Raw genomic sequence first — 15,890 nt, 5'->3', positions numbered from 1 at the left:
GCTGCACCATTATTGACTGGGATCATGACTGGTCCCAAAGGCCTCATCGTTTCCTGCAATAATGAACATATTTTGTTAACGGAAATCTATCAGCCTCAGGTTTGAAATCAACAATTGGCCAACCACAGCGCTTTGCTTGCAGGTGAGTACACAACCTCTTCAGTTCTCTTCAAAAATCACTCTTGGGTCTCATCGGTAGCGGAACGGTTAGCACAACACTATGACAGCTCGGGGTAGAGTTCGGGGATCGATTCCTGTAAGGAGTCTCTGTATCGAATTGAATTGACTTTATTTCTTACATCCTTCACATACATGAGGAGTAAAATATCTTTACGTTACGTCTCCATCTATATGTGCAATGTGCAATCATAGTAATTTATAATAAATAGAGCAGTTAATATAATATAGAGTACACTCAGATCAGTGTGAGTTCATCAGTCTGGGGGTGGCTGGTGGAAGAAGCTGTCCCGGAGCGTGCTGGTTCTGGCTTTTATGCTGCGGTACCGTTTCCCAGATGGCAGCAGCTGGAATAGACTGTGGTTGGGATGGCTTGGGTACCCAGTGATCATTTTTACACACCTGTCCTTGTAAATGTCCTGAATCATGGGAAGTTCACAACTACAAATGCACTGGGCTGTCTGCAGAGTCCTGTGATTAAGGGAGGTACAGTTCCCATACCAGGCAGTGATGCAGCCAGTCAGGATGCTCTCAATTGTGCCCCTGTAGAAAGTTCTGAGGATTTGGGGGCCCATATCAAACTTCCTCAACCATCTGAGGTGAAAGAGGTGCTGTTGTGCCTTTTTCACCATACAGCTGGTGTGTACAGACCACGTGAGGTCCTCGGTGATGTGGATGCTGAGGAACTTGAAGCTGTTTACCCTCTCAACCCCAGATCCATTGATGTCAGTAGGGGTTAGCCTGTCTTCATTCCTCCTGTGGTCCACAACTAGCTCCTTTGTTTTTGCGACATTGAGGGAGAGGTTGTTTTCTTGACACCACTGTGTCAGAGAGATGACTTCTTCCCTGTAGGCCACCTCGTTATTGTTTCACATAAGGGCAATCAATGTAGTGTTGTCAGCCAATTTAATTAGCAGATTGGAGCTGTGGGAGGTGATACAGTCATGGGTATACAGGGAGTAAAGGAGGGGACTCAGTACACAGCCTTCCTGTTGGAGATCAGGGAGCCCACTCTTACAATCTGCTGGCGATCTGACAGGAAGTCCAGGATCCAGCTGCACAAAGCAGGGTCAAAGCTGAGGTCTGTAAACTTCTTGTCGAGCCTGGATGGAACTATGGTGTGGAATGCTGAACTGTAGTCCAAGAACAGCATTCTCACATAAGCATCCTTCTTCTCCAGATGTGAAAGGACGGTGTGTAGAGCTGTGGCTATTGCATCATCTGTCGATCGGTTGTGTCGGTGGGCGAATTGTAGGGGGTCCAGTGTGGGTGGTAGCAAGCTGCAGATGTAATCCTTGACCAGCCTCTCAAAGCATTTGCTTATTACTGAGGTGAGTGCAACAGGACACCAATCGTTCAGGCATGTTACCTTGGTCTTTCTTGGTACAGGGACAATGGTGGATAATTTGAAGTAGAAGGGCACTCTGCACTGGGAGAGGGAGAGATTAAAAATGTCTGTAAACACGCCTGCCAGTTGTGCTGTGCACATCCCGAGTACTCACCCTGGGACGCCGTCCGGTCCCGCAGCCTTGTGACTGTCCACTCGTTGGAAACATCTGCGTACCTCAGCCTCAGAGATGACCAGGTTGCAGGTTGTAGCGGTGGCTTTCCTCGGAGGCTCAGAGTTAGTGACATCGAACCGAGCGTGAAAGCGATTGAGCTCATCTGGGAGAGAGGCCGCGATGTTGGCGGCACCACAGTGTTTGGCTTTGAAGTCTGCGATGGTATACAGCCCTCGCCACAAGTCACGTGTGCTATTCATTGTGAATCTTGACTCAATATTCTCCTCATATTATTGCTTCACAGCCTTGATAGATTTGCGCAGATCATAGCTGCTTTTCTTGAGCTCGAGCTGATCGCCAGTGATGTAAGCTCGATGTCGGGCTGTAAATGCCGCTCGCACAGAACCCAGGGTTTCTGGTTCAGGAGGACCCTGACCAACTCCCGGGGGACAACATCGTCAATGCACTTCCAGATGAAGCACGTGACTCCATCAGTGAACTTGGAGACATCCTCATCATGGAAGACATTCCAGTCGATGCCATCGAAGCAGTCCTGCAGCATGGAGGCCAATTCGTCGGACCAATGGTGGACGGTTTTAACTATGGACGCCTCTTGTTTCAGCTACTGCCTGTACGTCGGCAAAAACAGCATCAAAGAGTGATCTGATTTTCCAAAAACTGGTCGAAGAGAGCCTTGTAAGTTTTGCGGAAGGGAACGTAGTAGTGGTCAAGTGTGTTATCTCCACAAGTGCTCACCTGGAATGCGTGGGCTTTCTCTGGGTCCTCCATTTTCCTCCTAAGTCTGAGGATGTAGCAGTTAGCAGGTTAAAACTCAATCTGTAACAGCATCACACTAATGTGATGACCAAATGTTATCCTGGAAGAAGGGCATGCTCCCTCCTCTGTCCCCACCTTCTTATTCTGGCTTCTTCCCCCTTCCTTTCCCACATCTGACCACCAGATGGCAGAGGTCAGCAGAGATGCCTGTGGTAGAGTCACGGACAGAAGAGATTCTGCAGATGCTGGAAATCCAGATTAACGCACACAAAATGCTGGACTAAGGCCATAAAACATAGGAGCAGAATTAGGCCATTCAACCCATTGAGTCTGCTCCACCATTTCATCATCTCTGATCCTGGATCCCAGTCAACCCCACACACCTGCCTTCTCGCCATCGCCATATCAGCCCTGACTGATCTGGAAACTAACAACTTCTCTGATAGACTCCACCACAGTCCCTGTGTCACCACATTCCAGATTCACTATTCTATGGCTAAAAAAATCCTCCTTACCTCTGTTCAAAAAGGTAGCCCCTCAATTTTGTGGCTGTGCCCTCCAGTTCTGGATACCCTCTCCATGGGAAACATCCTCTCCACATCCACCCTATCTGGTCCTTCCAACATTCGGTAGATTGCACTGAGATCCCCTCTGCACTCTTCTAAATTCCAGTGAGTACAGGCCCAAAGCTGCCAAACGCTCATTTGTTAACCCCTTCATTCCCAGCATCATCCTCAAGAACCTCCTCTGGATGCTCTCCAATGACAAACCCTCTGGTACTTCTTCCGTCGCTATTGATGATGCAAAGATCATCACCAAAGGCTCAGCAATTTCCTTTCTTTCTTCCCACCATAGCCTGAGGTACATCTCATCCAGTCCTGGCGACTTATCTAACTTAATACCTTTCAAAAGCTCCAGCATATTCTCTTTCTTAATGTCTATACACTCGAGCAATTCAGTCCACTGTACGTCACCCCCATAACTGCCAAGGTCCTCTGCAGTGGTGAATACTGAAGCAAAGTAATCATTAAGTACCTCTGCTAGCTCCTCGGACTCCATGCACACATTTCCACTATTGTTCCTGATTGGTCCAATTCTCACATGGCTCTTCATGTACTTGTAGAATGCCTTGGGGTTTTCCTTAATCCTGCTCACCAAGCTTTCTCATAGGCCCTTCCAGCTCTCCTAATTTAATTTTTGAGCTCCTTCCTGGCACCTTGTAATTTTCTAGTGTTCTTAGCAGAACCTAGTTCCTCAAACTTTTCATAAGCTTTTCTTTTCTTCTTAACTAGATTTTCTACATCCATGGTTATTTTACCCAACCATCCTTACCCTGCCTCAATGGAACATACCTATGCAGAATGCCATGCAAATACTCCCTGAGAATTTGCCACATTTCCCTGTGAACATCTGCACTTAATTTATGTTCCCAAGTTCCTGCCTAATAGCATCATATTTCCCCCTACCCCAAATAAATGTTTTCCCAAATTGTCTGCTCCTATCCCTTTCCAGTATTTCCAGAAAAGGAGACAGAGTTGTGATCACTACCTCCAAAATGCTCTCCCACTGAGAGATCGGACTCCTGACCAGTTCAATTCCCAATGTCAGATCAAGTCCAGCCTCTGCTCTAGTTGGTTTATCTGCACACCTAACAAACTCCACCCCATCTAAACCCACTGCTCTAGGGAGATGTCAGTCAATATTGGAGAAGTTAAATCACCCATCACAACAACCCTATTATTATTAGAAACATAGAAATATAGAAAATAGGTGCAGGAGTAGGCCTTTTGGCCCTTCGAGCCTGCACTGCCATTCATTACGATCATGGCTGATCATCCAACTCAGAACCCTATACCTGCCTTCTCTCCATACCCCCTGATCCCTTCAGCCACAAGCACCTTATCTAACTCCCTCTTAAATATAGCCAATGAACTGGCCTCAACTGTTTCCTGTGGCAGAGAATTCCACAGATTCACCACTCTCTGCGTGAAGAAGTTTTTCCTCATCTCGGTCCTAAAAGGCTTCCCCTTTATCCTCAAACTGTGACCCCTCGTTCTGGACTTCCCCAACATTGGGAACAATCTTCCTGCATCTAGCCTGTCCAATCCGTTTAGAATTTTATACATTTCAATCAGATCCCCCCTCAATCTTCTAAATTCCAGAGAGTATAAGCCCAGTCGATCCAATCTTTCATCATATGAAAGTCCTGCCATCCCAGGAATCAATCTGGTGAACCTTCTTTGTACCCCCTCTATGGCAAGAATGTCTTTCCTCAGATTAGGGGACCAAAACTGCACACAATACTCCAGGTGTGGTCTCACCAAGGCCTTGTACAACTGCAGTAGCACCTCCCTGCTCCTGTACTCGAATCCTCTTGCTATGAATGCCAGCATACCATTCGCCTTTTTCACCGCCTGCTGTACCTGCATGCCCACTTTCAATGACTGGTGTACAATGACACCCAGGTCTCGTTGCAATTATTGCACCATTCCAGAATCTGCCTCCCTATCTGCTCCTCAATGTCCCTATTACTATTGGGGGATTTATAAAAAAAACACCCAATAGAGTTATTTTCCCCCTTCCTGTTACTAACTTCCACCCACAATGACTCAGAAAACAATCCCTGGACTTCCTCCTTCTCTGCAGCTGTGGTACTATCCCTCATTAGCAATGCCACTCCCCCACCTCTTTTGCCTCCCTCCCTGTCCTTTTCAATACATCTAAAGCCCAGCACACTCAGCAGCCATTGCTGTCCCAAAGACATCCAAGTCTCTGTAATGGCCACAACATCATAGTTGCATCTGCCACTTTTTTGCACGTTCTTTCAATTTGTCAAAGTCCTGCTGAAATCTCATTGCTTCCTCAACACTGCCTACCCCTCCACCTATCTTCATATCATTCACAAACCTTGCCACAATTCCATTATCCAAATGATTAACAAACATTGGGAAAAGTAATGGTCCCAATACTGACCCCTGAGGAACACCACTAGTCACTGGCAGCCAACCAGAAAAGGCCCCCTTTATTCTCACTCACTGCCTCCTGCCTGTCAGCCATTCCCCTACCCTTCCTGTAACACCATCGTATTTTAACTTGTTGAGCAGCCTCATTTGTGACACCTTATCAAAGGCCTTCTGAAAATCCAAGTAAATGACATCCACTACCTCTACTTTTTCCACCTTACTTGTTACTTCCTCAAAGAACTCAGGCAATATTTCCCTTTACAGAAACCATGCTGACTTTGACTTATTTTATCATTAGTTTCCAAATATCCCAAAACCTCATCCTTAACAATAAACTCCAACACTTTCCCAACCACTGAGGTTAGGCTAATTGGCCTATAAATTCCTTTCTCTTGCCTACCTCCCTTCTTAAAGAGTGGAGTGACACTTGTAATCTTCCAGTCCTCTGGAACCATGCCAGAATCAAATGATTCTTGTAAGATCATGACCAATGCATCCGTTATCTCTTCAACAAACTCTCTCAGGACTCTGGGATGATGTCCATCTGGTCCTGGTGACTTATCCAGCTTAAATTTTTGAGTTTGTCTAGCACTTAGAACATAAGAAATAGGAGCAGGAGTGGGATATCTGGCCCTGCCATTCAATAAGATTGTGGCTGATCTGACCATGAACTCATCTCCACCAACCTCCCTTTTCCCCTTAACCCTCAATTCCTCTACTATGCAAAAATCTATCCAACCTCGTCTTACATATATTTACTGGAGTAGCCTCCACTGCTTCATTGGGCAGAGAATTCCACAGATTAACCACTCTCTGGGAAAAGCAGTTCCTCCTCATCGTCCTAAATCTACTCCCCTGAATCTTGAGGCTATGTCCCCTAATTCTAGTCTCACCTACCAGTGGAAACAACTTTACTGTCTCTATCTTACCTATCCCTTTCATAATTTTATATGTTTCTATAAGATCTCCTCTCATTCTTCTAGTCTGATGCCCTGATCAACACACACAAAATGCCGGAGGGGCTCAGTAGGCCAGGTAGCATCTATGGAAATAAGTAAACAGTTGACGCTTTGGGCCAAGACCCTTCATCACGGCATTTCCAACGTCTACAGATTTTCTCTTGTTTGTGATAAGTCAACGGATGTTCATTTTCTTGTGGGCATACTCAGTAAATCCAAGAACCATAATAGAATCAAAGAAAGACCACACCCAACAGAACAGACAAGCAACCAATGTGCAAAGAACAACAAGCTGGGCAAATACAAAGAGAAAAAATAAATAAGCAATAAATATCGAGAACATGAGATGAAGAGTCCTTGAAAGGGAGTCCATAGGTTGGGAACTGAGTTCAGGGATGGGGTGAGTGAAGTTATCCCACTGGTTCAGTAGAATGCAATATTGCACACAAAAAAAACGAAAAAGTAGAAGACCTGCTCGAAACTCAGTTATTGCAACTCTGCAGAAGAGCTATAACCTGGACAACAGCAATACAGTGGCCCCCAGGTTGGCAAGTCCAGGGGTTGAAGGTCTATGTCAGTCCAGAGCTCGAGGCCTGGAGTTCAGGGTTCCATTGTTGGCGAGCCCTGGAGTCAAACTGAAGAGTGAAGCCATAAGGTTGAAGAACAAAGTCAGCAAGTTCGGACATCAAGTCCCTTTTTACGAGGCACGTCCAGTACATGGAAGCCTGATGTCAGCAAGTCCACTGAAGACTGACGGCCCGGAGTTGGATCCTTCTGGAACTGTGTGTATTTGTGAGGGAGAGGTGTGGAGAGGCAGGGAGAGGGATAGAGAGAGAGAGAGAGATAGAAAGGAAAGGGGCCTATTTGTCTGTTGTTGTTGCTTGCGTTGTTCTGCTGAGCGTTGTGGGAATGGTACATAGACACTGGAATGTGTGGTGACTCTTGTGAACCTGCCCCCCCCCCCCCCCCAGCACATCCTCTGTTTGGACCAGGCAGCATCTGTGTGGAAATGAGTAAACAGTCGATGTTTCGGGCCAAGGCCCTTCATCAGGACTGAGAAGGAATGGGTAAGGTGTCAGATGGGGGATACATTTCACTGTATGTTTCGACGTACATGTGATTAATACATTAAATCTACATATTTCAGGTGACTGAAGAAGGTGGCATCCATCATTCTTTACGAATGGTCACCACCCAGGACATGCCCTCTTCTCATTGCTACCATCAGGGAGGAGGTACAGGAGCCTGAAGACCCACACTCAACATTTCAGGAGCAGCTTCTTCCCCTCCACTATCAGATTTCTATGAACCCATGTACACAACCTCACTCTTTCACACATTCATCGTAACTTACAGTAATTTTTTGCCTTACACTGTACTGCAGCAAATTTCACACCAGTGATAATAAACCTGATTCTGATTTACTCTCTGCAGAGTTGCAGCCTCATTCAGTGGCATTTTAATATCAATTATCTTATTTTACAGACGATAGTTGTTAAATTTCAATTATTGTTAAGGAATGGCTAACACAAGGGGTATAACTTTATGTGTTTGGTGGAACATATGGAGGGGGGATGTTAGAGGTTGTTTTTTTTATACACAGAGAGTAGTGGGAGCTGCTTGGGGTGCTGGTAGAGGCAGATACATTAGGGGCATTTAAGAAACAGGACAATGGATGAAAGAAAAAAAAATGGAGGGTTATGTAGGAGAGAAGAGTTAGATTGACCTTGGACTAGGTTAAAAGGTTGGCACGACATTGTGGGCTGAAGGGCCAGTCCTGTGCAGTATTGTTCTATGATCTACCTAAGTTCCTATTCAAGCTAGTCCCTCCCACCTTAAACCTTTGCCTCTAGTTCTTGATTTCCCAGCAATGGAAGAAATACAACACCATGTTCAGTCACCCTACCCACAGTCCTCATGATTTTGTAAACCGTGATAAGGATACGTCCTCTTGTGGTCCAAAGGGGGAAAAACAGTATAACTCAGTCACTGTGGGTCACAGGGACTGTACCGAGCTCCACTGTTCCACTGTCAGTCCAAGGGATTGTTCCTGTTGAAAAACTCAGTGACACTGGGTGGTGAAACAGCCTAATTACCTCTTGTCCGGGATCATCCATTCTTTCCACAAACTCCAAGCAATCCGTAGACGAGGATCGAACTACATCAGTGCGCCCCAGATGGAAGTTTCTTAGAGAAACGGTCTCACACACAGAACACAGCTCGTGGTACATTCTGAAAGTGACAGCACAGAGTCAGGCTGGAAGTCAGGAGTTACGAGGCCATTTAAAACAGCGGCCAGCAGAAATCCCTTTCCATAGAGGGTGGTGTACCTCTGGTGTCTGCCTGCAAGGACTTGTTGTACATCCCCAAACCAAAAGCCATGGATGAACCAGGAGGAACGTCATCTGCTGAAGGCCAGATCTGTGGCATTCAAGTCTGGCGACCCAGGCCTGTACCAAAAAACCAGGTTTGATTTACGGAGGGCTATTTCAAAGGCAAAGAGACAATTTCAAATGAGGTTGGAGGCGATATTAGATGCACAGCAACTCTGGCAGGGGCTGCAAGACGTTACAGCTCGGTGGTGGTGCCAATGCTTTTTTTTGTCGGTGGGCGGAGGGGGAATTGTTGCTCGCTGCCGCTTACACGTGGGAGGGGGAGCTGGGGGGGGGGTGCTTTGGGGCTCTAACATTTAACTCGTTCATTCTCGGGGCACTCTGTTTTCATGGATGGCTGTGAAGAAAAATCATTTCAGGATGTATCTTGTAAATATTTCACTGACATTAAATTGTATCTTTGAACCTTTGAACAGTTGACATTTGGGCCGAGACCCTTATTGAGTAAAAGAAAGCTCAGTGAATCTGTATGGATTACTGTAGATTGTTTCATGGTACGAAAACTATCTCCTGAGTAATGCTGAGTTTTGTTTTGAGAGGGGTTGGGAGATGAACAGAGAGTTAAGAGTCAGGATTGAAGTTGGTGATAGCGGAAATGAAAGAGTTAATGTATGAGGAACGTTCGGTGGCTCTGGGTTTGTACTTGCTGGAGTTTAGATGAGGGGGTGAATCACTCTGGAAACTACCAAATATTGAAAGGCTTAGGTAGAGTGGAGAGGATGTTTCCAAGAGTGGGAGAGTCTAGGACCAGAGGGCACAGACTCACACTGGAAAGTCTCTTAAAAGAGAGATGAGAAGGAATTTATTTAACCAGAGGAAGCTGAATCTGTGGAATTCATTGCCACTGACGGGCTTTGGAGGCTGAGTCATTGGGTATATTTAAGGTGGAGGCTGATAGCTTCTTGATTAGTCAGGGGGTCAAAGGTTCTGGAGAGAAGGCAGGAGAATTGGATTGAAAGGGTTAATAAATCAGCCATGATGGAATAGCAGAGCAGATTCAAAGGGCTAAATGGCCTTATTTGCTCCTGTATCTTAGAGACTTATAGGAAGATATGTTCCATTTCTAACCTTTTCCACTGAGGTTGGGTGGGACTACAACCAGAAGTTATGGATTAAGGATGAAAGCTGAAAAGTTGAAGGGAACGTGAAGGGCAACTTCTTCACTCACAGGGCTGTGAGAGTGTGGAAAGAGCTGCCAGCACAAGTGGTGCATGCAAACTTGATTTCGATGTTTAAGTGACGTTTGGATGGTACATGGATAGTAGGGGAATGGAGGGCTATGGTATGGCTACAGGTCGTTGGGAGTGGGCAATTTAATGTTTGGCCATGAATTAGATGGGCTGAAGGGCCTATTTCTATGCTGTATTTTTCTATAATTGTACTGTCTCAGTACCTTTATATTTGTGTGCTGTAGCACTTACTTTTTATTCGCAGTTATCTTGTAAATAACACTATTCTTTGCATTTCTGGTTAGATGCTAACTGCATTTCATTGGCTTTGTATCTGTACTCGGCACAATGACAATAAAGTTGAATCTAATCTAATAAAGTCAGACCAACTACAGCAGCTCGAAATTATACAGGCAAATGTTCTTCAATTTAAACATTCTTCACTGCTTTAAAATTTCTCATCAATCTATAAAAGATTCTAGAAAGCCGTCGAGAAGGAAACGTACAGCAAATAGCTGCAGACACTGGATATCTGAAATAAAAACAGGAAAGGCTGGAAACACTCAGTAGGTCAGGCAGCCTCCGTGGAGAGAAAAACAGATTGAACGTTTCTGATTGGCGTCCTTCCATCAGAAACATCCCCAAAGGAATTTCTGTAAAAATGCTACACAAAAATGCAAAGAAGTGTAAAATATTAGCACGAAGATATTGACAATATAAACATAGCAAGGGAGAGTTAAAGTGTGAAGGGTTACAACAACATCTCATGTTTATTGCTTATTTATTTACTTAGAGACATAGTGCCCTCCAGCCCAAAACTGCAGCCCCCAGCAACCCACCTGTTTCACCCCAGCCTAATCACAGGACAATTTACAATGACCAATTAACCTACTAACCGTAGGTTTGAATGTGGGAGGAAACCGGAGCACCCGGAGGAAATCCACAAACCTCACGGGGAGAATGTGCTAGCTCCTTACAGATGACGCCAGAACGGAACTCTGAACTTGGCAAGGCTCCGAGCTGGAACAGCATCACGTTAAGCACTGTGGCAAATAAACGTAGAACATAGATAAGGTTCGGATGAGTTAAGCACCAGGGCAGACTGAGGAGGTCAGGATGCAGAGGTAAGCGACGGGCCGATTCAACTCACTGCTTCGCAAAGCTTACTCGTCTCTGCACTGAGCCCATGCTGTGGCCTGCAACAGACAGGCTCCCAAATCGGCTGCTGGCTTCGTGTCCGTGGGCTCGCTTCGGCGAACTTCAGTTCTGAATGCTATTTGCTTACTTTTATTGTTTGCACAGTTTGCTTTTTATCCTGCACATTCAGCAAAAGTTTTTTTTAAAAATTGGTTCTATTGGGTTCTTAGTTATGCGGCTGCCTGTAAGGAGGCAAATCTCAAGGCTGATAACAAATGTACTTTGAACTTTGAAACCAGGCTAACTGATAAACTCACACTGGATTTGAAGAGTTAATTATGGCTAAAATACATACCTAAAGTACGCCAACTGCAGTGCCATCTGAACAAACGAGTCAGGACTCATGCCGTGTTTTTTGGGAAAGTCTTTGCCAAAGTTTCTGTAGGTGAAGCAGCTGATGTCCAAGTCGTTGACTAAACTGGAACAAAGGGACTATTTCAACTCTGTGAATTCCAGAAATAAATGAACTTTAAAGGAAAGGGTACCCTAAAGAGGAAGAATCGGTATTAATGAGCCGTCTCTAGCCAGTGTCTTGTCCAAGGGATTTCACAGTATTATCAGACAAACCCATGTAATTTTGTTTCAAAAGCTGGGTAAAATGGTGGAATTTAAGGAGGGGGGAAAGGCAAAGGGAAGGGAAGCTCCAAGTGTAGGACCAGACCATCAGAATGAAAAGTCAGCCAGAAGTGACGAAGCAATTACATTTGGGATAACGGAATCAAGTGAAGTTCAAGTTTATTGTATATGAAATATTGTTATCTGGGGCCTAGATATGAAACACAGTCACACACACACAGCACATAATGTAACAATTCAACGCAATCAATCACAAAATAATATTAGCACAAGTCCCTGAGTGCACAGCCTGAAGATTGACAGGTGCGAGGAGCACGTTTATGCGACTCCGCTATAGACAGTCCCAAGCCGGCTGTGAAAGGAGGGTTGGGAATGGAGCTAACACGCTCATCCTGTAAAAACCTAAAGCTACCGAAGACAGCAACAAAACCTCCAAAAACCCCATCCCTGGGAGAGGAAGGTTCTTCAAAGATGGGCTGCACCTGCAGACAACTGGCCCAGGACAGAGAACTCTGGCAGACCGCTGTCGGTGTCCTATGCCTCTGCAGGGGTGATGGCCTTAAGTAAGCATTATAATATTAGTGGCACTATTATCACAAAATGAGCCATTGTATAGATATGTGAAACAGCAGCAAGACACGATGAAAGGTGGCCAGCACAGAATGAGAGTGTGTCTGTGAGTTGGAGAGTTCGGGCGGGGCAGACTGTACACCTGTGCTGGGTGGCAGCAGGCTGCTGAGAAGTCTAACAGTCTTGGGGAAGGAGCTCTTACCCAGCCTGACAGTTCTGGTTCTTATACTGTGGTACCTTCTACCTGATGGCAGGAGATCAGGGAAAATGTGAGAAGAATGGGAGGGCACGAAGAAACTGGAAGGAACAAAGAGTTAGAGGAGATTAAAGGAAAGTGGAGAACTGTGTATTTAATATCTCAGTAGTATTTGAGTAATATTGTAAATGTGTTTGATTAAACATTCATGTTTATTTAAATAATTCCTTACAGGTTACATGTAAAAATAAGTTAATTGCATACACCATGACTCTACCGCGTGATACGTGCACGCCTCACTTAAGGTAAACACAAAGACAGAATCACGTTTCTGTCTCCCGTCTTTTCCTTTTAATTAGTTTAATGCCTCAGATTTACAAAACATAACAAGCACAGTAAAAAAAAAATCAAAGTTTGCATTTTAGAAAGTTAAGCGATCTCCATGACTGATCTGGTAGCTATATCGCCTCATTATGGGAACGACGTGGAAGCTTTAGAGACAGTGTAGAGGAGATTTACCAGGATGCTGCCTGGAGTAGACAGCATGTCTTATAAGGGTAGGTAGAGTGACCTAGGGCTTTTCTCTTTGGAGTAAAAGAGAATGAGAAGTGAATTGATCGAGGTATACAAGATGATAAGAGACTTCTTCCCCAGGGTAGCAAAGGCTAACGCAAGTGGACACCATTTTAAGGTGACTGAAAGAAAGTAAGTCAGAAGTAGGTCGTTTTACACAGAAAGTGATAAGTGTGTAGAACACAGTCGGGGTGGTGGTAGAGGCAGATACATTAGGGGTATTTAAGGGACTCTTAAATGTACATGGATCAAATAAATATGGAGGGCTATGTGGAAGGGAAGAGTTAGATTAATCTCAGAATAGGTTAAAAGGTTAGCACAACATTATGGGCTGAAGGGCCTTCATATCTGCTCTAGTAATGACATTGGAACAGCACACACGGCATTTCCTTTATCCAGTCACCTTCATTAATATGAAATTATCCAGAAAATTATTTTTTTCTGTCGATGACTGGACAGAACAGTAGATTCATTACCCAGCACATCTGAGGTAACATAGAAAAACAGATTATTCTTCTTTCACCCCTGCTGGGGCAAAGGCCAGTAATAGCTGCTCACCAGAGTCCTCTGTCTATCAAGTTGTCCTGAGATGTCGCCCATCCCAGGGATGAGGTCTTTGGAGCTTCTGCTGGTACACGGCTGACACTAGATAGAAGCTGTTCAACAACAGTTCCCTCTCCCAATTAAGTGGCATAGTGCCCTAAATGAATTAATGGAATCCTGATTATTTTATCAATTAGCTTTTGTATTTTTAAAGGGTTGTCCCAAATAAGCAGCCATTCCAATTAACAGATGGCCCAATTAATGGCCCAATCCACTGTACTGAATTGAAATAGTGTTCAAGTGGTTCAAAATAATTTCACTGCAGCAACTTCAAACAATTTAGAATTGATAACCTGGACAGAAAGAGGAGAGAAAATCTTTTCGGGACACAGGTTCACCATACAGAAATTAAATCTATTTAAATTTGAGAGATTTCATGCTCTTATAAGATTCATTGAATCCATTCTTCAGGAGATCAGTCTCCAGGAGAAGGAATGATGCAAAGATGATGCTAAACATCTGGTCTTTCTTTAACACAAGAGATTCTGCACATGCTGGAGAAACTCAGCAGGTCAGGCAGCATCTATAGAGGGGAATTAAACAGTTGATGGTTCGGGCCGAGACTCTTCATCAGGACTGGAAAGGAAGGGGGAAGATGCCAGACAAAAAAAAAGGTGGGGGGAGGGGATGGAGGCCCAGCTAGAATGTGATTGGTGAAGCCAGGGAGGTGAAATAAGAAGCTGAGAAGTGATAGGTGGAAAAGGCAAAGGGCTGGAGAAGGAGGAATATGATAGGAGAGGAGGCCATGGGAGAAAGAGAAGGAGGAGGGACACCAGGGGGAGGTGATAGACAGGTGAAGGGAAGAGGTAAGGGAGAGGGGGGAAAATCATCAGTCCCTCTGCGTTCAGTCTAAAAGATAAACACAGGTAACGACTGTGCTACTCACATGTCCAGGTTCTGTTTGGCATGCTCAATGTCTCGCTTTATGTCCGAAGTGATGTAGAAGTAAAGTTTCTTTGGTAATGGCAGAGGAATCATTGGAGCTCGAACTGTATCTGGGTTTTTACTGTACAAGGAAAAGCATGTGGTTAAGATTTTGAATCAACAATGCTAATTTTAAAAAATGCATACAGTGTGACTTTTTAAAGAGTTGTATATTTGGGTGGTAGGGTGGAGTGAAACCTCTACCAGGTGTGAGGTGCTCCTTCCCTCCGCTAGCCTGCAGGTCACCTTTGGACAAGATCTAGCACATGCTGAGTCCCCCCTCCCCCACCCTGATCAGGGCACGTGAAGCCATGGGATCAAGTGGTGGATGGTTGTACGAGCAACTGGTGCATATCACAAGTCCTGATTATGCGACCACCGGTGCAAGGTGTCATGTAAAGACACTGCCCAGAAGAAGACAACGACAAACCACTTCTGAAGAAAAATTTGCCAGGAACAATCATGTTCTCGGAAAGACCATGATGGCCTACGTCAAACAACATGGCACATAACGACGAAAAGGGTATCCATTATGCAAAGGGAACGAAAAATACAAAATGTTATTTATCATCCTGTTGAGGTTAAATCAGTCCGACTGAGGGATTGACAACATTATAGTATGCATCTCCCTCCAACAGAAAGTCTTGGTTAAAGTGGATGGGGAGAGGATGTTTGCAATATTCAAAGACCAGAGAGCACAGTTCAGAACAGGATGCCCCTTCAGAACAGATAATGAGGAGGAATTTCTTTAGCCAGTGTGTGGTGGCTCATTGGCATAGATGGTATGGAGGCCAGTCATTTAAAGCAGACGTTGATAGGTTCTTGATTGGTAAGGTCATCAAGGGTGATGGGGAGAAGGCAGGAGAATGGAGAGAGAGGGATAATAAATGGGCAACGATCCAATGGCAGAGCAGACTCGATGGGCCCATTGATCCAATTCTGCTCCAATGCCACTTATAGCAGGTTCAGTAAACCACCACGCAACTGGCTCTGGCCCAACCAATTCTCACAGGCGGAGCATTATTTACATTGGAACACAGTCCAGGAACTTAAAGTACAACCTCCCAATGGGTGAGCAGTATTGAGACTGATCAGAAAAAAAATGCTCCCCCCCCCCGCGCCTTTGATACTCGATCAATCTGAATTTCAATTATTTATCAAATACAAACATGCACATTTTCAGCTTGTACGTCCATCTAGATTCATGCTTATTGCTGACTATGTTATATTTAAGCATTCACATCAGTAAGGTAGTGAGAGTTAGCGCATTCGCGTCATAATGCCAGCGATCACCAATCAATAACCGTCATT

The 15,890-nt window shown here is 44.8% G+C and overlaps 1 protein-coding gene across 1 annotated transcript in view; it reads right to left on the bottom strand.

Annotated features, from left to right (window-relative positions):
• The window catches only part of LOC134346534 (carnitine O-acetyltransferase-like), a 70,328-nt gene that overhangs the window by 18,015 nt on the left and 36,423 nt on the right, over window positions 1-15,890 (bottom strand). The window contains exons 9-11 of the mRNA XM_063047945.1: window positions 14,542-14,661; window positions 11,433-11,555; window positions 8,475-8,610 (exon numbers count right to left, since the gene is read on the bottom strand). Coding sequence (XP_062904015.1) covers window positions 8,475-8,610; window positions 11,433-11,555; window positions 14,542-14,661 — 379 coding nt within the window. The remainder of the gene's footprint in view (window positions 1-8,474; window positions 8,611-11,432; window positions 11,556-14,541; window positions 14,662-15,890) is intronic.

Source organism: Mobula hypostoma, chromosome 5 (assembly GCF_963921235.1).
Source record: "Mobula hypostoma chromosome 5, sMobHyp1.1, whole genome shotgun sequence".
Taxonomy (NCBI): domain Eukaryota; kingdom Metazoa; phylum Chordata; class Chondrichthyes; order Myliobatiformes; family Myliobatidae; genus Mobula; species Mobula hypostoma.
The sequence above is the reverse complement of the archived record's forward strand: the minus strand, read 5'-3'. Positions and strand labels throughout refer to the sequence as shown.